Raw genomic sequence first — 27,728 nt, forward strand, 5'->3', positions numbered from 1 at the left:
TAAAGATTTATACTTTTATTATTACTATTTACTTACTCATGTTTACGGTGTAATTAATTACCTGTTAATTACACAGTATAATTCATTCATTGCCAACCATTTCTCCCCAACACTCACTCAATATATTTTATATTTTTGCTTGTTTGGTACAATCTGATGAGTCACACTTGTGTCTAGGTGCTGATAAATGAGCAAAGCAGCTCCAACACTGTGAGCATCCTTTCTGTAAAATGTGAATGCGCTGGTGTTTTTTGAGATTACTCTGTTGATTAAATCTCTTCTCACACTGTGAGCACTGATACGGTTTCACTCCAGTGTGAATGCACTGGTGTCTTTTCAGATCACTTTGATAAATAAAACTCTTCCCACACTGATATGGTTTCTCTCCAGTGTGAATGCGCTGGTGTATTTTCAGATCACTCTGTCTTTCAAAACTCTTTACACACTGTGAGCACTGATACAGTTTCTATCCAGTGTGAATGCGCTGGTGTTTTTTGAGATTACTCTTTTGATTAAAACTCTTTTCACAATGTGAGCACTGATACGGTTTCTCTCCAGTGTGAATGCGCTGGTGTATTTTGAGATTACTCTGGGTAATAAAACTCTTTCCACACTGTAAGCACTGATATGGTTTTTCTCCACTGTGAATGTGCTGGTGTATTTTAAACTCACTCTTTGTATTAAAACTCTTTCCACACTGTAAGCACTGATATGGTTTATCTCCAGTGTGAATGCGCTGGTGTCTTTTCAGACCACTCTGTCCATTAAAACTCTTTCCACACTGTGAGCACTGATACGGTTTTTCTCCAGTGTGAATGCGCTGGTGGATTTTGAGTTTACTCTGTGTATTAAAACTCTTCCCACACTGTGAGCACTGATACGGTTTCTCTCCAGTGTGAATGCGCTGGTGGATTTTAAGTTTACCCTGTGTAATTAAACTCTTCACACACTGTGAGCACTGATACGGTTTCTCTCCAGTGTGAATGCGCTGGTGTATTTTGAGTTTACTCTGTTTATTAAAACTCTTCTCACACTGTGAGCACTGAAATGGTTTCACTCCAGTGTGAATGTGCTGGTGTTGTTTGAGATAACTTTGACAATTAAAACTCTTTCCACACTGTAAGCACTGATACGGTTTCACTCCAGTGTGAATGTGCTGGTGTTGTTTAAGATTACTCTCTGTAGTAAAACTCTTCCTACACTGTGAGCACTGATACGGCTTTTCTTCAGTGTGAATGCGCTGGTGTATTTTGCAATTACCCTGTGTAATAAACCTCTTTCCACACTGTGAGCACTGATACGGTTTCTCTCCAGTGTGAATGCGCTGGTGTATTTTGAGAGCACCCTGGGTACTGAAGCTCTTACCACATTGTGAGCACTGATACGGTTTCTCTCCAGTGTGAATGCGCTGGTGTATTTTAAGAGCACTCAGGCATCTGAAGCTCTTCCCACACTGTGAGCAGACGTTTCCTTCTTCCTGTGTGGGACTGAGAGAGGTGTTAATGCTGACAGTACCAGAGGACGTTTGCTGATTACTGGAGCTTCTGGTGGGCGTCAGATCCTCATGTTCAGTCTTAATCTTCACCAGAGTCTCATATTTATCATGGTTGCAGCTCTTGATGTGATTGTGGAGGTGATTTTGGGTTGTAGAGGAACGTGGACACGAGGAGCAGCAGAAATCCTTGTTCAGTTCTGAAGCAGAAAATAATCAAATACATTTATAACATTATAAATAATAATATACATTTATAACATTATAAATAATCAAATACATTTATATCATTATAAATAATCAAATACATTTATAACATTATAAATAATCAAATACATTTATAACATTATAAATAATCAAATACATTTATATCATTATAAATAATCAAATACATTTATAACATTATAAATAATAAAATACATTTATAACATTATAAATAATCAAATACATTTATAACATTATAAATAATCAAATACATTTATAACAATATAAATAATCAAATACATTTATAACATTATAAATAACCAAATACATTTATAACATTATAAATAACCAAATACATTGATAACATTATAAATAACCAAATACATTTATAACATTATAAATAATCAAATACATTTATAACATTATAAATAATCAAATACATTTATAACATTATAAATAATCAAATACATTTATAACATTATAAATAACCAAATACATTTATAACATTATAAATAACCAAATACATTTATAACATTATAAATAATCAAATACATTTATAACATTATAAATAACCAAATACATTTATAACATTATAAATAACCAAATACATTTATAACATTATAAATAACCAAATACATTTATAACATTATAAATAATCAAATACATTTATAACATTATAAATAATCAAATACATTTATAACATTATAAATAATCAAATACATTTATAACATTATAAATAATCAAATACATTTATAACATTATAAATAATCAAATACATTTATAACATTATAAATAATCAAATACATTTATAACATTATAAATAATAATATATATTTATAACATTATAAATAATAAATATATTTATAACATTATAAATAATCAAATAAATTTATAACATTATAAATAATAAATACATTTATAACATTATAAATAATACAATACATTTATAACATTATAAATAATCAAATACATTTATAACATTATAAATAATCAAATACATTTATAACATTATAAATAATAAATACATTTATAACATTATAAATAATACAATACATTTATAACATTATAAATAATCAAATACATTTATAACATTATAAATAATCAAATACATTTATAACATTATAAATAATAAATACATTTATAACATTATAAATAATAAATACATTTATAACATTATAAATAATCATATACATTTATAACATTATAAATAATAAATACATTTATAACATTATAAATAATACAATACATTTATAACATTATAAATAATCAAATACATTTATAACATTATAAATAATAAATACATTTATAACATTATAAATAATACAATACATTTATACATTATAAATAATCAAATACATTTATAACATTATAAATAATCAAATACATTTATAACATTATAAATAATCAAATACATTTATAACATTATAAATAATAAATACATTTATAACATTATAAATAATCAAATACATTTATAACATTATAAATAATCAAATACATTTATAACATTATAAATAATCAAATACATTTATAACATTATAAATAATAAATACATTTATAACATTATAAATAATACAATACATTTATAACATTATAAATAATAAATACATTTATAACATTATAAATAATACAATACATTTATAACATTATAAATAATCAAATACATTTATAACATTATAAATAATCAAATACATTTATAACATTATAAATAATCAAATACATTTATAACATTATAAATAATCAAATACATTTATAACATTATAAATAATAAATACATTTATAACATTATAAATAATCAAATACATTTATAACATTATAAATAATCAAATACATTTATAACATTATAAATAATAAATACATTCATAACATTATAAATAATAAAGATTGTTAGTAAATGTTAAATTGAGATCTGATGATAAAGTCCTGTACCATGATGCATCATGAATGATTCATTTCTTTAGGTTGTCCACTATGGGAGGCACTCTAGAACTCTCTGCTCGACTCTTTGCTGGATCTCTTCTCTCTGTGAATTTCTCTATACACAATACTTACATTTTTCTTCTTGAAATCTATGTATAATCGATCCCTTCTGTTATGTTTGTTTTGTCATTGTACATCGATCCTGAGTTTGGTGAAAGACGCTATATAAGTTAAACTTATTACTATTATTATTATTGTAGTTTGTGTGGTTCTTAACACCAGATCAGCTGCTGTCTCTATTATCATGGCTGAACAGATTCTCACAAGTTGGGCTCGACGGTTTTCTTTATTTGTGTAAATAGAGATTAGAGTCGTTTGTGTGACTGTGAGGGTTTAGTGGTGCTGTTAGTGTTAGTATTAGTGATAGACACAAATAAATTCAATAATAAATGTTATTTTTACTTACTGAGTTCATCTTTATCTGAAGGTTCTTCCTTCTTCACAGGCTTCATCTGGAAACCTCCACACTGTTGGTCCTCTGGGGTGAGGTGTTCCTCAGAGGTGACGTGTTCCACAGGGATTAAAGATCCTTCACCTGAAATTCATCAATATGTGAAGAAGAAACTCAACAACTGGAGGAAACTGAAGGTTGTGGGTTTAGTTACCACAAATAAATACTACTTAGATTTAATCCAGACTGGAAGTATCAGCACTTCTACACAGGACAGTACGGTACAGTACAGGTTCTAATCCCACTATCCACTATTCTCTTATTATTTCTACTATACTAACCACACTGTACTGTACTAACATGGCAAATTGCTCCACATTTACTTACAGAAGTAACTTCCATCTTCTTCCTCCTCCTTTTTTATTAGTTTCTCTTGGAATCCTTCATTTTGTAGATCTATGGGGGTGACGTGTCCCTCTTCTGCTGACTGCATTATTAAAAGATCTGACAGACAGACAGACAGACAGACAGACAGACAGATAGACAAATTTACTTTATTCCCTATTAAAGAGAAATCCAGGAATACTCTTTCAGACTGTTTTAACTGTTTATTTTTAATGCTGTGAGGCTGTAAACAGAGTGAAAATGTTGAAACTATTGTGGGACTGAGCAGCATCAGACAGAAAAGACTTCTAATAGAACGTTTTGGGTTGGTTTCACAGACAGGGATTAAGCCTAGTCCTAGACTACACAGCATTTTGAATGGAGATTCTCTATTTAAAGCTAAATGTAGTCCTGGACTATAAGCCTTAATCCCTGTCTGGGAAACAACCCTTTGAGTTTGGTGGAAGTGGTTTTGTGGCCCAAAGTGAAATGATGAAGTCTGATGTTCTTTACATCTAGTTTCTCATCCACTCCCAATAACAGTGCTGTACTAATACTTTTAACTTTTACTATAAACCTGTAAAACAACCTGTAAACAAAGCTACAAGAACTCGCTGTTTCTATCAAACATTACAAACTGTAAACAAAGCTGAAAATGTGACGCGTTTATATAAAAATGTGAGATTTAATAATGAATAAACTCTGAATCCGTTACAATCCACTGATTCATCGGTTCAATGAATCGGTTCATCAGTACTGAATCATGTGTGATGCTAACAGTTAGCGGAGCAGCTAATAGTTTGTGTGTTTAAATAAAACTGGAGTTAAAGCTCCTCAAATCCTCACAGTGATGTTTTATTATGAACTCTAGTTTTATTATTAATTAGAATGTGGTTATAATTAAATATAAGGGTTATAATTAAATACATATTTTACTTACAGATGAGGCTCTTCAGTACAAACACAGCAGCTTCTTGTTCTTCTTATGATGTTTAATGGCGGTTGGCAGAACAACTTAAGACGCACCAGCGCCACCAACTGGACTGGAGTTGAACAGCAGCTTAGCAGTAAAACATCTCCATTAGCCCTGTATCTCTCAGCTACAGTGTTGGGGGGAACGCGGTACAGTCACGTGATTACTTTTTATCTGTAACGAAGTCATGTAACGCGTTACAGTTACATATTTGTAATGACATTACAGTTACTGTGATGAGGGATGAGTCGTTCCCGAACGAACCGATTCTACTGAACGACTCTTTGAAATGAACTAAAAGAACCGAGTCGCTCCTTTAGTATAAGGCAGTGTTTCTCAAAGTGTGGGGCGCGCCCCCCCTGGGGGGCGCAGAGGCATGTCTAGGGGGTCACGCCCGACTGAAATTAAGCGCGGAACCAATGTTCTAGCGTCTGAATATTTTTTACGGTGGACTATAAACAAACTGTGTTTTCAGGTGTGTCAGTATTCATTCTAACAGAGAGTCTAGATCAGGAGCGCTCGATCACACACAGTACACGCTGGTACAGCGCTGCTCATACACACAGCTCAGCGGGACTGACATGACATGTGGCCACTGTTTATTTTTTGTTACCATGACTACGCCTCAGCCCACCTAAAGCACCGCTAATCTACAGGGTGGGTCATAAGTTTCCATACATAAAAATATATATATATATTTATAAAAAACATTTTTATTCATATAATATGCTCTACATGACTGCCATCGCTTTGAAAACACATTTCAATTCGTTGCTCTTTATTCAAACGCATTTTTTATGGTATCTGAAATATAAAAAATAAAATGTTTAAAAAAAAAAGCATATGTATGGAAACTTATGGCCCACCCTGTATTTCAGATACCCTAAAAATGAGTTTAAATAAAGAGCAACGAATTGAAATGTGTTTTCAAAACAATGGCAGTCATGTAGAGCACATTATATAAATGAAAATGTTTATATATATATATATACAGTGTATCACAAAAGTGAGTACACCCCTCACATTTCTGCAAATATTTTATTATATCTTTTCATGGGACAACATTATAGAAATAAAACTTAGATATAACTTAGAGTAGTAAGTGTACAACTTGTATAGCAGTGTAGATTTACTGTCTTCTGAAAATAACTCAACACACAGCCATTAATGTCTAAATGGCTGGCAACATAAGTGAGTACACCCCACAGTGAACATGTCCAAATTGTGCCCAAAGTGTCAATATTTTGTGTGACCACCATTATTATCCAGCACTGCCTTAACCCTCCTGGGCATGGAATTCACCAGAGCTGCACAGGTTGCTACTGGAATCCTCTTCACTCCTCCATGATGACATCACGGAGCTGGTGGATGTTAGACACCTTGAACTCCTCCACCTTCCACTTGAGGATGCGCCACAGGTGCTCAATTGGGTTTAGTCCATCACCTTTACCTTCAGCTTCCTCAGCAAGGCAGTTGTCATCTTGGAGGTTGTGTTTGGGGTCGTTATCCTGTTGGAAAACTGCCATGAGGCCCAGTTTTCGAAGGGAGGGGATCATGCTCTGTTTCAGAATGTCACAGTACATGTTGTAATTCATGTTTCCCTCAATGAACTGCAGCTCCCCAGTGCCAGCAACACTCATGCAGCCCAAGACCATGATGCTACCACCACCATGCTTGACTGTAGGCAAGATACAGTTGTCTTGGTACTTCTCACCAGGGCGCCGCCACACATGCTGGACACCATCTGAGCCAAACAAGTTTATCTTGGTCTCGTCAGACCACAGGGCATTCCAGTAATCCATGTTCTTGGACTGCTTGTCTTCAGCAAACTGTTTGCGGGCTTTCTTGTGCGTCAGCTTCCTTCTGGGATGACGACCATGCAGACCGAGTTGATGCAGTGTGCGGCGTATGGTCTGAGCACTGACAGGCTGACCTCCCACATCTTCAACCTCTGCAGCAATGCTGGCAGCACTCATGTGTCTATTTTTTAAAGCTAACCTCTGGATATGACGCCGAACACGTGGACTCAACTTCTTTGGTCGACCCTGGCGAAGCCTGTTCCGAGTGGAACCTGTCCTGGAAAACCGCTGTATGGCCTTGGCCACCATGCTGTAGCTCAGTTTCAGGGTGTTAGCAATCTTCTTATAGCCCAGGCCATCTTTGTGGAGAGCAACAATTCTATTTCTCACATCCTCAGAGAGTTCTTTGCCATGAGGTGCCATGAGGTGCCATGTTGAATATCCAGTGGCCAGTATGAGAGAATTGTACCCAAAACACCAAATTTAACAGCCCTGCTCCCCATTTACACCTGGGACCTTGACACATGACACCAGGGAGGGACAACGACACATTTGGGCACAATTTGAACATGTTCACTGTGGGGTGTACTCACTTATGTTGCCAGCTATTTAGACATTAATGGCTGTGTGTTGAGTTATTTTCAGAAGACAGTAAATCTACACTGCTATACAAGCTGTACACTGACTACTCTAAGTTATATCCAAGTTTCATGTCTATAGTGTTGTCCCATGAAAAGATATAATGAAATATTTGCAGAAATGTGAGGGGTGTACTCACTTTCGTGATACACTGTATATATATATATATATATATATATAGAGAGAGAGAGAGAGACAGACAGACAGATAGATAGATAGATAGATAGAACATGGAATAAGGAAAAATAATTAGAACAGAACTGGCAAGGGAGCAGCAACAAAAATTGTTTTACTTATAAAAACAGTTAAGTACAAGATAACGTAAAAAATGCTCAACACATTTAGTCAGTAATGAACTTTATTAGACCCAACCTTCTACTTAACTGCAATGTTCCGTAATGTTAGGGTCACAGATAGCTATTTAAAAACGATTGGCTTCCCTAGTTGTATGAAAAACACTTTAACTATAACCATAAAAATTTAAACTAACTAACCGCTAGCAGAAATAAAGCAGGCAAAAGTAGCACAGAATTATAGACAAATGCTCGGATAAATGAACAGTGGCTTCTTCTCGCTCATTCACATGTTGTAACGTGGACCCACCGCGGCCCCTACTGCTCAGGTGCGATGCATTTGTACGAGTCGGGATGTATTTGTGAGAAAATCTGACAAAAGTGACACAAGCGCCAGAACAGTGCAGCCAAAAGTCACGTGATTCACGAACGACATTTGCGGAACAGCGTTTGTATTTGTAAATCACATTGTGTGCGTTAGATAGTCGTGCTTTTTATTTGTAGATCGTGTTGTGTTTGTTTACAAATAGTGTTTTTTATTTGTAGATCGTGTTGTGTTTGTTTGCAAATCGTATCATATTTACAGAACACGTTCTGTTTATTTGCGAAGTTTTGGCACTAAATTAGCTCCATACGACTAACTTACACTTTTACATTTAGTTCTTATTGTTATATTTAGAATTGTGTTTGTTTGTAAACTGTGAATTAGTTCTTAATCTGGTCGTGATGTTAGTGAATTAAACCTACATCTCTCTGATGGTCTGATCGATGAGCTGTCTGTTCTGACATGCTGCTTAAGCCCTACTAGCTCAGTCGGTAGAGCATGAGACTCTTAATCTCAGGGTCGTGGTTTCGAGCCCCACATTGGGCGAGTGTCTTCATCTAACATCTACTGAAACCAAAAGAACGTTCTTTCACTTCAGACAGTCGGTCTCCGGTGACTTATCAGGTGGATATTTGTGCTGGTAGGACTGTTGTTTACTGGCTGTTTTCAGTTACTTATTCCCACTATTCTGTAGTACTACACATTGTTGTTGTGTCTCATATCCGTTTGATCAACAGGCAGGTTGTGCAATAAAAGGAACACATCTCTGGGTGGGTTCGAACCACCAACCTTTCGTTTAACAGCCGAACGCGCTAACCGATTGCGCCACAGAGACACGTGCATGGCTATTTCATACACACGAGTCACATGACTTGCTACTGTTTATTTCAGGATCCTCTTGCTGTGAGGAAACAGTGCTACCTACTTATGCCAAGCTTACACTACATGACTTTCCAGTTGTTCAGGTTGCTGTACAGTTCACACTACATGACTGGATCTCTTGTAATTGGGAGTATTTCAAGTCTGTGTGTATTTCACACTACACGACTGATCTGTGATAGGGGGTCACACACTACACCACCTATCACCAACTGGAATCGCAGGTGAGCTTCTCTGCTCTCCCAAACTACATTTTGTCACAAAAACAAACGTGAGATGTGACGAGGGGTTTAATGATACCACGTCCAAAAATACACATCAACAAGTAGCGAGAGATCAAAGTTTGTGCGCTGATGTGCAGCGTAAAATCAAAAAGAAAAAATGAATGAATCTGAGTGGATTTTGCTTGGATTGTTCTATAGTGAGTTGGAGGTTAAAAAATATTTTTTGCAATGCAGCATGGGTGTTTTGTAGAGAACAATAAGGTCAGAAATACTTTAAAACTTGTGTGTGTGCTGATGTATTCTGATATAAACTATATTACGCCCCTGTTCCACCTTTTTACACTCCTCCCCTGCGTTTCCCCTCACACCGTATCTTGTGTTCTCATTGGCTGTTTAAACAGAACACACATATAAGAACCCACAAAACCTCTTAGATGTGTATTAAGAAAGTCTGAACATAAGAAATGACTAGACAGTGATGTCTGAAGCAGGACTAAGATCTCGGATAATTAAAATAACATGAAACTGCTGCATTTCTGGTGCAGTAACAACCAAATTCAGTTTAGGAGCTGCTCATTTCTGCAGATCTTCACTGTAAGTGTGCAGAATCTCTAATGGTTTTTGTGCTGCCATGCAGCTGGTTGAACGGAGTTAGTGTAGAATTATGTACAAAGATCTAAAGTGAATAGATGAATGGCCGGTTAGCTCAGTTGGTTAGAGCGTGGTGCTAATAACGCCAAGGTCGCGGGTTCGATCCCTGTGCGGGCCACACTCTCTTTAATGATTGATGGTAGCATGGATGAGAGAGTCAGGTGAGCATGTGCTGTGTATCAGGACTTTCTAACCTGAATAATTTAATCACTGTAAGTAAGAATACCACCCTGTTCTTCTACCATCTTTAATTCTGGCTTAATTTCACCTAATGAACGTGGCATGACCTTTGTAAATGCTTGTCATCAAATTTAGATGGTGTAAAATAAAAGTATTATAAAAGTATGAGGTTAAAAGCATCAGCTTTTATTTATTCTTAAAAGAAAAATGCATGAACCTCAGTCATCTCACACGAAGATCTGTTCTGCTCAACAACAGTAAAGCTCTCCATCGTTTCTGTGTGGCAGGTCCATAACTGAAGGGCTGTCAGTGTAGAATCGGGTATGTGGGTATATGCCCTGCCCTGGGACATCGGACGGTTAGCTCAGTTGGTTAGAGCGTGGTGCTAATAACGCCAACGTCGGGGGTTAGATCCCCGTACGGGCCACACCCAGTTTTGGACTTAAACTAACAAACAAGTGAGCCTTCTCTAACTAGCAGATCATGTTGACCTGGGCTTCAAACGTTGTCTCTGACAAGTGTGAGATCTTTTTATTAAGGCCCCTCTCATTCAAGTCAGAAACATGCCATTATTTCAATTTGCCAAGCTTAATTAACCTTCTGTAAACGTTAGCAAGTCATGTGACTCGTGTGTCCAATAAAAAAGCTGTGTCTGTGTCTCTGTGGTGCAATTGGTTAGCGCGTTCGGCTGTTAACCGAAAGGTTGGTGGTTCGAGCCCACCCAGGGACGAGTGTCTTTTATTGCACAACCTGCCTGTTGATCAAACGGATATGAGACACCACAAGAATGTGTAGTCCCACAGAATAGTGGAAATAAGTAACTGAAAACAGCCAGTAAACAACAGTCCTACAAGCACAAATATCCACCTGATAAGTCACCAAAGACCAGCTGTCCATAGACATCAAATGAAGATAGTCACCCAACGTGGGGCTCGAACCCACGACCCTGAGATTAAGAGTCTCGTGCTCTACCGACTGAGCTAGCCAGGCTTAAGCAGCATGTCAGAACAGACAGCTTATCGGTCAGATCATCAGAGAGATGTAGGTTTAATTCACTAACATCACGACCAGATTAAGAACTGTTATAATATAAATTATTATTGGGCATTACAATATTGGTCTAAAACATTTTGGTATTCAAGGAATGTGATTGGAGTTGTTCCAAACCGCCACGTGGCATAAAACCAGTTAGAACTTACTGAGTGGAAGCCTGGAACAAAAGGCATACCTTAAATGGAGTAGTACTACACCTGGCCACTAGGGGGTGGTGGTAAACTATAAATAACAGCTGCACACTCTACTCGTGGTCTGTTGCATTTCTTCACGGAGAGGCTCCAGAACGCAGCTGCTGTGACCTGGAGGACGAACCAACCTTTTCTGAATAAAACTTTTAAAGATCGTCACCTTGCCTCCGGATAAATTCGGATAGATTCTAACAAAAGATCCACGACACAACATAACTAATTCACAGTTTACAAACAAACACAATTCAGAATAAGTAACAGAAACAGACACAGACTTACTGTCGCTGTATTGTATTGTATTATAGTGTTAAATTGTAGCATATTTTATTGAGATTATGCTTTAATGCTGTATTTTCTTACACGTATTTAATCCAGCACAATGGTTAAACTGCACAACCCAACAAGTTAAAATAACCCATCGCGTGTTCTGTCCAATATTTACACAGTGCTGGGTTGCCAGATAACACCTTTTCACTTGCATTCGGCCTTTTCTTTCCTGTGTACCAAAAACAGTCACCATTGCAGGTCTACAACATGTTACAAAAACACTTGGGACACTTTATTTTTGCTTTCTTAATCTTGCCGGTGTCACGTTGTATTAAAACTAAAATAAATAAATAAAAACTTAAAATTAAAAAGCAAGTGTTTAGGTTCATTCATCATCTTAACACATATTACAAACTAATCAAGCTCGTCAAATTTCAGACATTGTTCACGTAAACAAAAATCTCAAGTGGAAGCACAAGATTCATTTATTTATAGACGGTGCTGCTTATGGTTTTACACTTTAAAACATGAACAGTTAAAAAATAACAACAAAGACAACAACAACAATTTAATAATAATGTACCCAAGCAACAAACTGTCATTTATCTAGCACCACTAGATGGGAACGATCTCTGTACAACATTTTGAACTTCACTTTAAAAGTTAGTTCAGTGTGTTTTACTGTAGTAAGAATAGCTCCACATGTTTTGTACGTAGTGTTTATGGTATTTAAGCTGGATGGATAGATGGAAGTTAACATGTAATCTAAGGTGACTTAAGTTTATTCGCTGCTGTTGGCTTATAAAGGTTACTGAACAAACTGGCTCGTATTTTGGCACTGATATACCTTCCTGAATGGTTATCTGCTTGGTTTACACAACTAGCACAAGTAATCGTGGTCTACACCCCACAAGCGCTCTGTTGTACTTGTGCATGTGCTGAACGCTACCATCCTGAAACTGCTAAAGTTTCTAAACCTTGGAACTCACACCGGCTCCCAAATGAAACTTGCCATTTGCTGAGTAAATAAAGCCAAAAAGTTAATAATTATTTATTTAAGAGCAAGTTAGCTGTTAGATGGCGCTGTAATCAATGATTTGCGATTATATTTTGGGATGGAGCAGTTACATGTGGAACACTATAACACTACTAGTGCTATTATGATATTCAAGCTGGATGAATGGATGGAAATTAACATGTCATTTAAGGTGACTCTAAACTAGCACAAGCAATTGTGATGCTCTGTTGTACTGTACATGCGCTGAATGCTACCATCTTGAAACTGCTAATGTTTCTCAATCTTGGACCTCACACCCCAAATAAAAGTAGTAAGGTCCCACCGAGATTTGAACTCAGATCACTGGATTCAGAGTCCAGAGTGCTAACCATTACACCATGGATCCCTGACACCACAAAAACTAAACGTAATGATTCGCCATTTGCTGAGTAAATAAAGTCAAAATACACAACTTCAGACTTTACTTTAACATCTCAAGTGATTTAAACTTATGTGATTGATATAATTGACTGAAATCAATTGACAAAACTGAGGTAATTTAGAAGTTTTAAACACTAAATAAAAGTAATTTTAGTTAAACATTGCCACCCAAGTATCAAAATCACAACAAAAAGTTCCACTGTTGGAAAATTACATTAAGTTCAGGATGCAGTTGGCCCGTCCCTGCTTGTCGCTCTGAAGCAGATGATTTGATGTTTGTGCACCTGTTCAGCAGATCACAAGTCACTAATGATCACACAGAAGTCACTTGATTTTAATACTGTTTGTTTTTGAAATGAGATGTCCAACAAGCTCATGGTTTTGCCACATAGTGTATCATTATTATTGCTGAGGAGTTATGTGTGTCTACATCACTTCATGTATCTATATGTGTCTAACATACGTATCAATTCTGTTAATATTCATAAACATGCACACACACACACACACATACACAATACACACACACACACACACACACATACACAATACACACACATGCTTCCACATTCACTTGTTTTTGCTGTATGTGTTATGTAGATAATATTTAGGTGATTTGATGTATTTTTGACATTTTATTATTATTTAAGTGAAGCTTTTTACAAGTTCAGGGGTTTTGTGTTTTGCTTCACTGTATGTATGGTGCATCATTAAACTGTTATACATTATTTAATTTTATTTTATATTAGATGAGATGGTTTGTCTCTGTATTGACCCCCGATTCATTTTTAAATGACAGCTAACGATAGTGATCCGACTCTTTTAAGTATTTTGTATAACATATAAAATGTTGACTTCATCAAAAATAATCGACTCCCTCAGCTTCCATTGCTGAGTACTATCAACTTAGTGAATCGACTCAAACTGAACTGCGTCTTTCTGCACATGAGGAAGAAATCTATGTAGAGATCTCAAATAACATGAACCTGAAGGTATGAAGTTACATTGTAGAAAAGAAAAACAAGCCAGTAGCAGCAGTGTGCACATTAAACCATTTACAGAAGGGTCATTAAGTTTGGCTAATAGAAATAATGGCATGTTTCTGACTTGAATGAGAGGGGCAGTAAAACAGATCTCACACTTGTTAGAGACAACGTTTGAAACCCAGATCAATAGGACCTGCTAGTTAGAGAAGCATCACTTGTTTGTTAGTTTATGTCCAAAAGTGGGTGTGGCCCATACAGGGATCAAACCCGCAACCTTGCCGTTATTAGCACCACGCGCTAACCAACTGAGCTAACCGGCCAGTTCTCCTGCTTGTTCTTTAGATCTTTATACATAATTCTACACTGACCCCATTCAACCAGCTGAAACAGACTTTCATAATACACATCTAAGAGGTTTTGTGGGTTCTTATATGTGTGAACTATCTAAACTATATATTTTTTAAAGTTCTTGACTGAGCTTAATGCCACCAACCAGCGACTGGAGCAGATACGACATCTGTTTCCAGATTATATACACTGAGGTTTAAAGCATAATGGAACGGGTTCAGTAATTGTGTAGTAGTTTAAAAGTGACAGTAAGTTTGTGTCTGTTTCTGTTGCTTATTCTGAATTGTGTTTGTTTGTAAACTGTGAATTAGTTCTTAATCTGGTCGTGATGTTAGTGAATTAAACCTACATCTCTCTGATGGTCTGATCGATGAGCTGTCTGTTCTGAAAAGAGGCTTAAGCCTGGCTAGCTCATGGGTCATGGGTTCAAGCCTCATGTTGGGTGGGTATCTTCATTTAACATCTACAGAAACCAAAAGTACGTTCTTCCACTTTGTACAGCCGGTCTCCGGTGACTTATCAGGTGGATGTTTGTGCTTGTAGGACTGTTGTTTACTGAAAGTTTTTCAGTTACTTATTTCCACTGTTCTGTTGGACTACACATTGTTGTGTCTCATATCCGTTTGACCAACAGGCAGGTTGTGCAATAAAAGACACTCGTCCCTGGGTGGGCTCGAACCACCAACCTTTTGGTTAACAGCCGAGCGCGCTAACCGATTGCGCCACAAAATACACACATCCCCGTTCAGGCCACTATCACTTTTGTACTTAAACTAACAAACAAGTGATCCTTCTCTAACTAGCAGGTCCTATTAACCTGGGCTTCATACGTTGTCTCTGACAAGTGTGAGATCTTTTTAATGCCCCTCTCATTCAAGTCAGAAACATGCCATTAATTCAATTTGTCAAACTTCAAAGTGGAAGAACGTTCTTTTGGTTTCTGGAGCTGTTAAATGAACATACTCACCCCACGTGGGGCTCGAATGCATGACCCTGAGATTAAGAGTCTCATGCTCTACCGACTGAGCTAGCCAGGCTTACGCAGCATGTCAGAACAGACAGCTCATCGGTCAGACCATCAGAGAGATGTAGGTTTAATAGTGTTATTTTAAATCAACAAAAATAAATGGAATAAAACAATTTTACTTTCAAAAAATGTGCACAGTGAAATACACTGAAAACCTCAAAAGGTCGTCCTAACATGAGTGTGTTTCAGTGCTGTTTAATACAAATACATAAAATATATAAGCACCGCAGGACGGATCAGCTGCATTCATCTTCCCCTCTATCAGGACTGCCACCACCATGCTTCACAGTAGGTGCGGCATTAGCCGGGTGCCTGGTCTCCTCCAGAAGTGACTTGTTTCTCGTGGTCCGAGAGACCTCTAGGTGATCTTCTGGGTGAAGTTCTCATGTCTCCATCAGGATACGCCGGAGGTTCCTGCTCACCTCCTGGCCAGGCCAGACTTTTTCCATTTATGGATGTTGGTGGTCCGTACCCTTGCCCAGATCTATGCCTCCGAGGTCTGCAGACGATTCCTTTGACCTTATGGCCACTGTGGACTGTGGGACCCGTATAATCCGGTGTCTGGGATCCCCAATCATGTCCACTTAATCCAATTGAAGACGCATCTCAAGCGGTATCATACCTGTCCTTTGGGTGTCCTATCAAAGTGTGTGCACACAGATGCCTAAAAACATGCTAATAACACACAGACACACAGACGACGGTACAGTTCACGTCTTTATTGAACAATTTACTTGTTTAATAAACAAAGAAGCTGCTGGTAACTGTAAGAAGAATCTCCTCGTCTTCCGGATCGAGATGCTCATTGACCTGCGCCGAGAAAACAAGCAAGAAATGCAATTAGACACAATCCAGCCCTGAAAGGTTGGAGATGTTAATTTATAGAGGTCTACCGTTACACTATCATGAATTCATGGAGGTCCGGTGAGGTCCTGTGAATAGAGACTTAACCCTGGCATAGATTTCAAACCTTCATCATCTCCTACTCACCCAGAAAGACCTCCCAGAGATCTCGAACCTTCTTAGTCCTGGAAAAAAGCTCAAATCGTAAAAGGTTTGATTGTTTTTACCATTAGCAGAAGCCTTCAGAAACCTGTACGGTTAAAGATCTACACCGTCTGGACCTAGTCTTCGGGTTACTCATCAAACCACCTGTGCAGAAGGATCTGCCCAATGGTGAGGCGCTTGCTGGGCTTCTTCTTGAGGCATTGTTCGATCAGATGGCAGCAGGCTGGCGAGTGCGACAATGCAGATTCAAATCATACAGTGTTTAGATCTGAAGAAAATACACCGATTAGGCATAACATTATGACCACCTTCCTAATAACGTGGCCTCCATTGATCGGACTCATTTGTCCAGCACATCTTACGGACGCTCGGTTGAATCGAGATCTGGGGAATCCATGGAAGGGTGGATGTGGTCCTCAAATGCTTAGGTAGGAGCTACGTGTCAGAGTGACCCAACCCAGTTTCCCAGCAGAATGTTGGCAGAACTTCTTCCCATAGTGCATCCTGGTGCCATGTGTTCCCCCAGGTAAGCAACGTGGACAGGGGTCACCATGGGCTTCCTGACTGGTCTGCTGCTACCTTTGAGCTACAGGAGCTTGTCTGTTGGATCGGGCCACACATGCATCAGCGAGCCTTGGCTGCCCATGACCCTGTCGCTGGTTTACCACTCTACCCTCCCTGGACCACCCCACAAGAGCTGCAGATTTGGAGATGCTCTGACCCAGTCATCTATCCATCACGATTCGCTCCTTGATAGAGTCACTTCACCTGTCAGTGGTCATAATGTTATGCCTAGTTAGCATATGTGCAGGTCTTAATGTATGTATTTCCTTACCATCAGAAACACCAGGTTTGAACACTAGACGCCCTTTGGTGATCTCCTTCTTAGACCGAAATGGCAGGCGTCCACAAACCAAGAAAAACAGCAGTACGCCCAGACTCCAGACGGTCGCAGGGCAGCCATAGTACTTCTGCTTGGTTATCCACTCGGGTGGTGAGTATTCCCACGTGCCTACACGAACAAAGAGGACAAACTAGTACCCAAAGTCCAAACCAAAGTACCCGTCCCTCATTGGTGCACAGTTACCTGAATACGTGTAGTACGGAGTGTCCTTCAACAGGTCGCCGCATCCGAAGTCGATCAGCTTCACCTCCAGCGTCTCCGTGTTCAGAAGGACATTCTGGCGCTTAATGTCCCTGTGCAAGACACCGCGATCCCGGCAGTGGAGCACCGCCAGGACAACCTGCCGCATTACATGCCGGGCGAACTGCATCCTCAGCCTGCCCGTCTTGAGCATCAGCTGGTAGAGGTCTACGCAGGGGACGGGCCGCTCCAGGATCAGGATGCAGCGCTCGGGCGTGTCGAACCACTCCAGGAGCTTCAGCACGTACGGGCTGGCGGGCGGCCTGGACACCATGCGCATCAGGGCCACCTCGACGGGGAGCAACTCTGTCTCGCCGGGCTGATGGTAGAAGAGACAAGAACAAATGATTTAATGTGTATCCAGTCTATACGGTATTTACTTCATCTGAAAGGTAAAGTCACTTACAATCCTGGTAAATCTGAGGTGCTCATCCTTCACCACGTATTTCATGGCAACCTAAACAAATACAAGTAAACGATCATTAGTGGATTTTTAATGCAAGGGTTGGAAGAGACTCGAGAAGGTCCTGGTAGGTCTCCACGGGTGTCTGGAGCCGTGCTGACTGCACTTGCTCGAGGCGCTCCACAGGGTTCAAGTCTGGGAAGCCAGATCACAAAACAAGACCTTCTTCAGGAGTAACTCTGACCGCCGACACGTGGACTCCACGAGACATTCGAAGGCATCCTGTGGTATCCGGTATCACCAGGGACTCAGACCTTCTTAGTGTGCATCCCGGGTTTGTCTTAATAATGTCGCGGTAGGTTGTAGGGAGGATCCTGGGGAGGATCCATAGATTGGGAACAAAGGGAATTCAGGGGGCCAGGGTGTTACTCGAAAGTCTACGTGAACCTATAAGGTCCTGGAAGGTCATCACAGGTATCTGGAGCCATAGGAGGACCCAGGGGAGGATCAACACAACAAACTGACACTGACCTGGTTCCCGTCCACCTTACGGACGCCTTCGTAGACCGAACCGCAGCCTCCCTTTCCCAGCAGCTCTCCGACGGTGTATCGGCTCTCAAAGCTGTCCGGGTTCGTGTCAGTCGTCTTCTCCTCTTCACGTCCTCCATCGGCGGTTTCTCCTTTAGCGGTTTCTCCTTCACCGGGTTCTCTTTCAGTGGGTTCTCCTTCAGCGGGTTGTCCTTTAGCAGTTTCTTCTTCAGCGGGGTCTCCTTCTGTGGGTTCTCCTTTAGCAGTTTCTTCTTTAGCGGGTTCTCCTTCAGTGGGTTCTCCTTTAGCAGTTTCTTCTTTAGCGGGGTCTCCTTCAGTGGGTTCTCCTTTAGCAGTTTCTTCTTTAGCTGGGTCTCCTTCAGTGGGTTCTCCTTTAGTGGTTTCTCCTTTATCAGTTTCTCCTTTACCGGGGTCTCCTTCAGTGGGTTCTTCTTCAGCATCTTTAACCCAAGTATCACCAATGATGCTTCATGTGTCATGTGGACCAAAAATAAGGGTCCAAATAAAGGTTCGGCGTACTCACCCTTGTTATTGGGAGCATCACAGACGATTTCACAACTGATCCCACCTACGAACCCCAAGGGTTAAATATATAGTCACTAGAGTTCAATAGTGTGGGACTCGAATGTGGTGGTGTTAAGGTTACCTGGAGCTTCAGAAGACGCCCGCGGTTCCTGTGAGTCCTCCAACTGAATCTCCCTGTCCAATAACGTCTCACTGGAGTCTGATTTCGAATCGTCCTCGTACCCCTTCTGATTCAGACACATTAAACTGGTGTTACAGAGACGAGAACCGAACCCCTCCCCTCCCCTCCCGGATTATAGTGGTGATGATAATTCACCTCGCTCTCGACTGTTTCTTCTTCTCTCTCAGTCAGGTTCTGAATGGCGCTGATCCACGCCCGTCTACCTGCCTCACAGTCGGCCTGGAACGTACAGCTCCTGTACACACACGGGGATAGATACAGATTATATAGGATGCAGATAGACAGATTGAGTAGATAAATAAACAGATAGATAGACAGACATTCATACAGACAGATGGATAGACACATAAATAAATAGTATGTCTATTGATCTGTCTATTGATCATCTATCTGTCTGTCTATCAGTTATCTACTTATCTATAATCTATCTTTCTGTCTATCTAGCATCTATCTGTCTGTCTGCTTATTGATCATCTGTCTGTATGTCTATTGATCATCTATCTTGCAGTCTGTCTATCTATTTTACTTTCAATCATCCTGTCTATCAATTGTCTGTCTATTGATTATCTATTCATCTATAATCTGTCTTCTTGTCTATCTGTCTATCTAGCATCTGTCTGTCTGTTTATTGATAATCTGTATGTCTGTCTATTGATCATCTATCTTTCTGTCTGACTATCCATTTGTCTGTCTAATATTTGTTTGTCTGTCTATCCATATGTCTATCTAGCGTGTCTATCTGTCTATTGATCATCTATCTGTCTGTCTGTCTATCAATAATCTTGTCTATCTATCTATTGTCTGTCTATTGATCATCTATCTATCTGCCTGTCTGTCTTTCTATCTGTCTGTCTGACTATCTATTTGTCTAATATGTGTGTCTGTCTACTGATCATCTATCTGTCTGTCTATCTGTCCGTCTGCCTATCTATCTGTATATTGACCATGTCTGTCTGTCTATTGATCATCTGTCTGTCTGTCTGTCTGTCTGTCTATCTCTGATCATTATAGATCTGGACTTACCTTGTGGGCGTGACCACCCGGAAGCAGAAGCGTCGCCCGGCGTCCTCGCAGCTCTGGACCGAACAGCGCTGCAGGTCTTCCGCCAGCACCGTGAAGTCACGCTGGGGGAATAGAACATAAAACCTTTTTATTTATACAGTCGATGATATAAACGCCGGTGAAATCGTCCCAGACTTAAACACGACGGGGGTGATTAGGGGCGCATCCCGGCACAGAAGTTGACCTCTGCTGTGATGCACCTGAATTATGAGGGGCGTAAGACTGCAGTGCATTATGGGTATTTCACAGAGTCCAGGAGAGAGCTGATTTAGATCATGTAAAGTCGTGACCTACCTTAAACCTCTTCTTGTAGAGAAGCTGATCGTTTTGTATGATGAACCACCGCCTGCAGAGATCAAACACATCATATATATATACAGTATATATAATATTGAGTGTATATATATAATATTGTTTATACATAATATTGATAATTATTCCTAATATATATATAGAATTCCTAATAGATACATAAGCATCAGTGTACAGACCTGTTCCAGGTTTTAAACACACTCCTGGTCCTCTTAAACAGAAACCCCTCCATCAGGAGCGCTTCCTGGGCCCCTGTGCCACCCCCGTGACCCGGGTCGCCCCTGGAGGACGCCCGGGGAGGCTCCCCGCAACACAGCACACGCAGAAACCTCTGTCTCAGAGAAGCAGCCATCGTAAATGAGGAGAAAATCAAAATGCTGCTCCTGAAGAGCACAGGTCCACATTGTGATGTCACAGCGTTCCGAGGGAGCAGAGTGAATTTACCTTTACCATATATGGGCATGACTGGATTCATGTGACTGCACATATACTGACTTGATTTCCACTGTGGGACGGCTTCTGGAGGGTCCTGGGTTCGATTCCCGGGTGAAGTTTGCATGTTCTCCCCATGTCCTGGGGATAATGGGGTACCCTAGGTATAAGTGTGTGTGTGACACACCCTGGTACTGACACACCTCATACCATGACACACCCTCGTATTGACACACCCCCATACCATGACACACCCTGGTACTGACACACCCCCATACCATGACACACCCTGGTACTGACACACCCCCATACCATGACACACCCTGGTACTGGTACTGACACACCCTCATACCATGAGTCAAGTCAAGTCAAGTCAAATTTATTTATATAGCGCTTTTTACAATAGACATTGTCACAAAGCAACTTTACAAAATCCATGACCAATAGATACAAAAACCCCTGTTGAGCAAGCCGAGGGCGACTGTGGCAAGGAAAAACTCCCTGAAAATTACAGGAAGAAACCTTGAGAGGAACCAGACTCAACAGGGCCCATCCTTCTTGGGTGGTCTGGAGGAAACTTTAAATAAATACATAATTTACACAAAGCATATAAACACAGAATTAAATGAACTAAAAGTTATAACTGGTAATAAATAGATAAATAAATAATTAAATAATAGTTGTTATTCGCTCTAGTCTTCAATAAAGTCTGTAGTGATTTCTTGTCATTCTTGGTGGAAATTACTCCAGACCCGTCACATCTGGCAGGAACAGTGTCGTCGCCATGGCAGTCTCGACTTTAATCCTTAAACTTGGCATGTAAACAGGTTCCCACTAGAATACCCTCGGACAGGTCTAGCCCAGTTCTCAGTCTCGACTTTAATCCTTAACCTCGGCGGGTAAACATGTTTCCATCAGAATGCCCTTGGAGTAAAACAACAAAGAATGTAGTTAATAATGTACAATGCTAGTTGAGTAAAACAGTTTTACAGAGAGTTTTAGACTCCGGCAGCCCTAATTATTACAGCATAACTAAAAGGGAGAGCGAGCAGGTAACAAGGTCATGAAGGCTTTCACAGGACGTCAGCGCCCACCTCTCCTACCCAAACCGGAGTGATCGGACAGGAGAGGCAGAACGACAGCAACCCAACATCCCTGATCACCACAAGTTTCTATGACCAAGAACCCCCAAGCTCTGCACCTTTGTCTATATTAATCAAAAGCCTGAGAAAATAAATATGTTTTCAGTCTAGACTTAAACATTGAGACTGTGTCCGAATCCCTAACAGAGGCAGGAAGATTATTCCAAAGTTGTGGAGCTTTGTAAGAAAATGCTCTTCCACCAGCTGTGGTCTTTTTAATTTTAGGAACTATAAGTAACCCTGCATCTTGTGAGCGAAGTGGACGCGCTGGATTGTAGTGATTAATAAGTTCACTCAGATACTGTGGAGCCAGACCATCTAGCGCTTTATAGGTTAGTAAAAGTATTTTGTATTCAATGCGGAATTTAACTGGCAGCCAGTGTAGAGACGATAGAACAGGAGTAATATGATCAAATTTTCTAGTTCTAGTTAGCACTCGAGCTGCTGCATTTTGAACTAACTGGAGTTTGTTTATGGATCTACCAGAGCATCCAATTAGAAGAGCATTACAATAATCTAACCGAGAAGTTATAAACGCATGGATCAGTTTTTCGGCGTCATTAGGAGATAGTATATTTCTTATTTTAGAGATATTACGCAAATGATAGAAAGCAACTCTAGTAATATTATTAACGTGTGCATCAAAGGAGAGATCTGAATCAATTGTGACACCTAAGTTTTTTACATCTGGGCTGGGAGGAACAGAGAAAGTGTTTAGGTTTAGCACCAGGTTAGACAACTTGTCTCTTGCAGCTTTAGAGCCAACAAGTAAAACCTCAGTTTTATCTGAATTAAGTAAAAGAAAATTACACGACATCCAGTTTTTTATGTAGTTTACACAATCTTCTATTTTACTGATTGTGTCGGTATCATTTGGTTTGGCTGATATATACAGCTGTGTGTCATCCGCATAGCAGTGAAATTTTATGCCATGTTTATGAATAATTTCACCTAGCGGAAGCATATAGAGTGTAAATAATAGGGGTCCCAGTACCGACCGCTGTGGAACACCACAGTTTACTTTTGTAGTTTCCGAGCATTTATTATTTACATAAACGAATTGAGAGCGGTCAGTCAGATATGATTGAAACCAAGAGAGTGCGAGTCCTTTAACACCTACTGTATTTTCTAGCCTCTCTAGTAAAATGTTATGATCGACCGTATCAAACGCTGCACTAGGATCTAATAGAACAAGAAAAGAGACACATCCATTATCAGAAGACATTAACAACTCGTTAACTACTCTAATTAATGCAGTTTCGGTACTATGGTTGGGTCTAAATCCTGATTGAAATTTTTCATGAATACAATTTTCATTCAAATAAGAACATAGCTGTTTGGAAACGACTTTTTCTAATATCTTTGAGACAAAAGGAAGGTTTGAAATTGGCCTATAATTAGATAAAACATGTGGACCATGACACACCCTCGTATTGACACACCCCCATACCATGACACACCCTGGTACTGACACACCCCCATATCATGATACACCCTCGTATTGACACACCCCCATACCATGACACACCATGGTACTGGTACTGACACACCCTCATACCATGATACACCCTCGTATTGACACACCCCCATACCATGACACACCATGGTACTGACACACCCCCATACCATGACACACCCTGGTACTGACACACCCCCATACCATGATACACCCTCGTATTGACACACCCCCATACCATGACACACCATGGTACTGACACACCCCCATACCATGACACACCCTGGTACTGACACACCCCCATACCATGATACACACTGGTACTGACACACCCCCATACCATGACACACCCTGGTACTGGTACTGACACACCCCATACCATGACACACCCTGGTACTGTTACTGACACACCCCCATACCATGACACACCCTGGTACTGTTACTGACACACCCCCATACCATGACACACCCTGGTACTTGTACTGACACACCCCATACCATGACACACCCTGGTACTTGTACTGACACACCCCATTCCATGACACACCCTGGTACTAGTACTGACACACCCCATACCATGACACACCCTAGTACTGGTACACCCCAATACTTTTAACTTTTAATAGTGAGCGCAACATTAGAAAATTTTAGAACCTCATCACTTTCATGCACGTATCTTTCTTTTACAGATTGAGTGTTTTGGTTTGTGTGGAGGTACGACTGGGTTCGATTCCCGGGTGAAGTTTGCATGTTCTCCCCATGTCCTCGGGATAATGGGGTACCCTAGGTATAAGTGTGTGTGTGACACACCCTGGTACTGACACACCTCATACCATGACACACTCTGGTACTGGTACTGACACACCCCATACCATGACACACCCTGGTACTGACACACCCCCATACCATGATACACCCTGGTACTGACACACCCCCATACCATGACACACCCTGGTACTGACTGTGATGAAGACAGCTGTTGTCTTCATCCCCAGTTATACTTACCTGTCATACTTACCTTTTATGCTTACCTGTCCTACATACCTATCATACTTACCTGTTATACTTACCTTAATCCATGTACCAGCGGGAGTGTAAGTGTGCTCTGGGGAGAGCTGAAGGGCCCTCAGCTACCTCAGGGTGGGAGGTGGTGATATGGGTAAGGCTGGGGAAAGTAAAAGGATATTTTTATTAATTAATTATTGTGCAATTGCTTAAAATGTAATGTCGACATTTGTTTAAGTTTTGTTTTGTATGTTTGTTATTGTTTGGTGTAACATTAGTTTTTTTTTGTTGTTTTAGTTGTTCTCCCCCTAGTTAAAGGAGAAATGGTTTATTCCATTAGAAGGGGGGAGGAGTTTAACTGCTAAAAGGTGAGGGGGAAAGGTATACGGGAGAGGGGGGCTGGCTGCGAGAGGACCCACCTGATATTGAGGTTGGCGTCTAGTCAGTCTGTAAAGAACCTGAACTGCATTAGTCAGGATTTTGTTTAAAACCACGTTTGATTTCCGTTTTGTACAGTTTTTTTGTTTGTATTGGTTTTCACGCACAGTAAATAAAACGCTCACTAAAAACCTACCTGCTGTGTCTACCCTGCTTCCTTGCCACACGGTCATTGCTACCCGCTGACTTCGTGTCCCTACACCTAGGGTTCGGCGAGGCAGCGTCACAAAATGGTGGCAGCGGAGTTTTACCTCGACAGCGTTTGTTAAGCGCCAAGGAGACGGCGTAAAAGAGGCAACGGCGGTGTTTGGCGGTGAGCGGATGGCGCACGTGTAACGAACGGTGGGCAAAACAAAGATGGCGACGTCAGTGTGAGCCACACGGAGCGATGGTACAGAGCGTGCGGCGGCCTTAAACAAAGATGGCTGCGCCCATGAGCTGAAATAACTGTAACAAAAAGCGGCAGAGGCATTGGAGGCATTGGACTGCTGGAAATATGCCTCCGAAAAAAGCAGCAACTTCACTCACGGAAGTACAGAGGGACAGCACGAGTGAACCGAGCCAGTCTTCTGCGGCAGCGGATGAATTTACCGTGGGGAGCACACCGGCGAGCTTGGAGCAAGTGTATGAGCTACCCCGGGGGTTCATCACGGAGCAGCGCAGCAAAGATGAGCTCATGCAGCGCGTCAGGACCAGCGATGGCGGTCTCTTCAACACCAGTTCGGACTATTGCAGGGGCAGATGCAGAGGAGTCATCCTGCGGCGGCGTCCGAATACACTGGGATGGTGCAGCCGAGTGGTCAATCGCAGGCAAGGATTCTGCGGAGCTCACAGTCAGCGTCGGAGAGCATCAAGTTGGTGCGAGATGACGGAGAGCTTTCACAGTTGGTTTGGCCTGCTCCCAGACTGCCAGTATTAAAGGAAACGGACGACATTGAACATTTCCTGACTACTTTTGAACGTTAAGCACAAGCGGCGCAGTGGCCTGAAGGAAGTTGGGCTTTTCATCTGATCCCTCTTCTGGAAGGTAAAGCTAGAGCTGCATATGTTGCTATGGACGCTGATGATGCTTGTGACTATCAAAAAATTAAAAGTGCAGTACTGAGAAAGTACGAAATTAACAAAGAGACTTATAGACAGCGTTTCCGAGACGTTGCTGTGGAAATTGATGAAACGCCAAGGGAATTGTACACCAGATTGAAGGGACTGTACCAGAAGTGGGTGGTTCCTCGAGAAAAGACCAAAGAGCAGATTGGGGACACCATTATCTTAGAACAATACCTCAAGATGGTAAATCCTGAACTCCGCAGCTGGATTATTGAACGCAGCCCTGCTTCAGCTGACCAAGCCATCACCCTAGCAGAAGCGTATGTTGCAGCCAGACAGTCGGAAGGCAGTTTCAAGCTGGGAGAGCAGAGCAAGCCTCGGTCCAGTGGCGAACAGGGTAAGTTTGTGGATTGTTATGGCAGTGGTTTGAGACCCCAGGTTTTTAGATCATCTACTCAGAGTCGCTGGCATAGTACAGACATTAAGGCTAAACCTGGCAATGCTAACCGTAGTATAGACAAAGTTATCAGGTGTTACAATTGCAACCAGACTGGTCATAAAGCTAATGCTTGTCCTAAGCTGCGTAGTAGCATTAACCAACTGTGCTATTCCCCTGAAAAGGCAGAAAGTTTTAAATCTAAAAATGACAGCAAGGACGTGGTTCTATCAGTCAAGGTTGGAGGCAGGACGTGTAAAGCTTTGCTTGACACAGGTGCTAGTTAGACTCTGGTATTGGCAGAATGTCTTTCTGATATACCGGTTGAGTATTCCGGTGAGCTTAGAGTTAAATGCATACATGGGGATGAGCAGATTTATCCTACAGCGGAGGTTAGCTTGGAGGTTAATGGTCAACCTTACCTGCTTAAGGTAGGCATCATGCAAAAGGCTCCCTATGCAGTAATCTTGGGCAGAGATATTCCTATACTGGTAGATCTCCTAATGCAGAAGCAGACTGAGGCTGAAGTATTGGTAATGACTCGAGCGCAATCCAAACAAGTGGTGCAGGATAAGGTGGCATTGCTGAGGGAACTCCCTTTCTGTGAAGTCTCTAAAAAGAGCAAACCCAAGGCCATTAGGAGACAGGAGAAGGTTAAGGGTACACCTTTGGTGGAGAATATTGCTCCAGTGGATCTGGATTTACAGCAGCCGGTGTCTGACATAGCAGAGCAGCAGACTAGTGACCCCACACTTAAAACTGCATTTTCAAAGTGCACTAATGGCACTGATAGAGGTGACACACATTTCTTTATTAAAGACAACATCCTGTACAGGGTTAAGGGAAGCCATGAACAGCTAGTGGTAC

General features: G+C 40.5%; 1 protein-coding gene and 2 non-coding genes across 3 annotated transcripts; 1 reads left to right on the forward strand and 2 right to left on the reverse strand.

Moving 5' to 3' along the window:
• The first annotated feature begins 11,067 nt into the window (after positions 1-11,067).
• Positions 11,068-11,141, forward strand: trnan-guu (transfer RNA asparagine (anticodon GUU)). Its single transcript has one exon. It is a non-coding gene; the product is annotated as a tRNA-Asn (tRNA).
• Positions 11,142-13,253: 2,112 nt separating this feature from the next.
• trnaq-cug (transfer RNA glutamine (anticodon CUG)) lies at positions 13,254-13,325 on the reverse strand. Its single transcript has one exon. It is a non-coding gene; the product is annotated as a tRNA-Gln (tRNA).
• A 3,100-nt stretch (positions 13,326-16,425) lies between these two features.
• LOC134326179 (serine/threonine-protein kinase pim-1-like) lies at positions 16,426-21,257 on the reverse strand. Its single transcript, XM_063008374.1, has 11 exons — positions 21,105-21,257; positions 19,667-19,672; positions 19,472-19,577; positions 19,349-19,393; positions 18,802-19,265; positions 18,280-18,330; positions 17,817-18,192; positions 17,565-17,741; positions 16,874-16,952; positions 16,621-16,749; positions 16,426-16,531 (listed from the first exon to the last, which is right to left on the reverse strand). The coding sequence occupies exons 1-10, from the start codon at positions 21,255-21,257 to the stop codon at positions 16,704-16,706; spliced, it is 1,503 nt and encodes a 500-aa protein (XP_062864444.1). The 3' UTR covers positions 16,426-16,531; positions 16,621-16,703.
• Between the last annotated feature and the right edge of the window lie 6,471 nt (positions 21,258-27,728).

Source organism: Trichomycterus rosablanca, chromosome 14, assembly GCF_030014385.1.
Source record: "Trichomycterus rosablanca isolate fTriRos1 chromosome 14, fTriRos1.hap1, whole genome shotgun sequence".
In the NCBI taxonomy this organism is placed as follows: Eukaryota; Metazoa; Chordata; class Actinopteri; order Siluriformes; family Trichomycteridae; genus Trichomycterus; species Trichomycterus rosablanca.

Excerpts from the sequence above, each read along its gene's own strand:
- LOC134326179 (XM_063008374.1), bottom strand. The coding sequence starts at position 21,257 with ATGGCTGCTTCTCTGAGACAGAGGTTTCTGCGTGTGCTGTGTTGCGGG. Across the intron at positions 18,193-18,279 it reads ACCTCAGATTTACCAGGATT|CCCGGCGAGACAGAGTTGCT; the intron begins GTAAGTGACTTT and ends TTCTACCATCAG. Across the intron at positions 17,742-17,816 it reads TCCGTACTACACGTATTCAG|GCACGTGGGAATACTCACCA; the intron begins GTAACTGTGCAC and ends TTGTTCGTGTAG.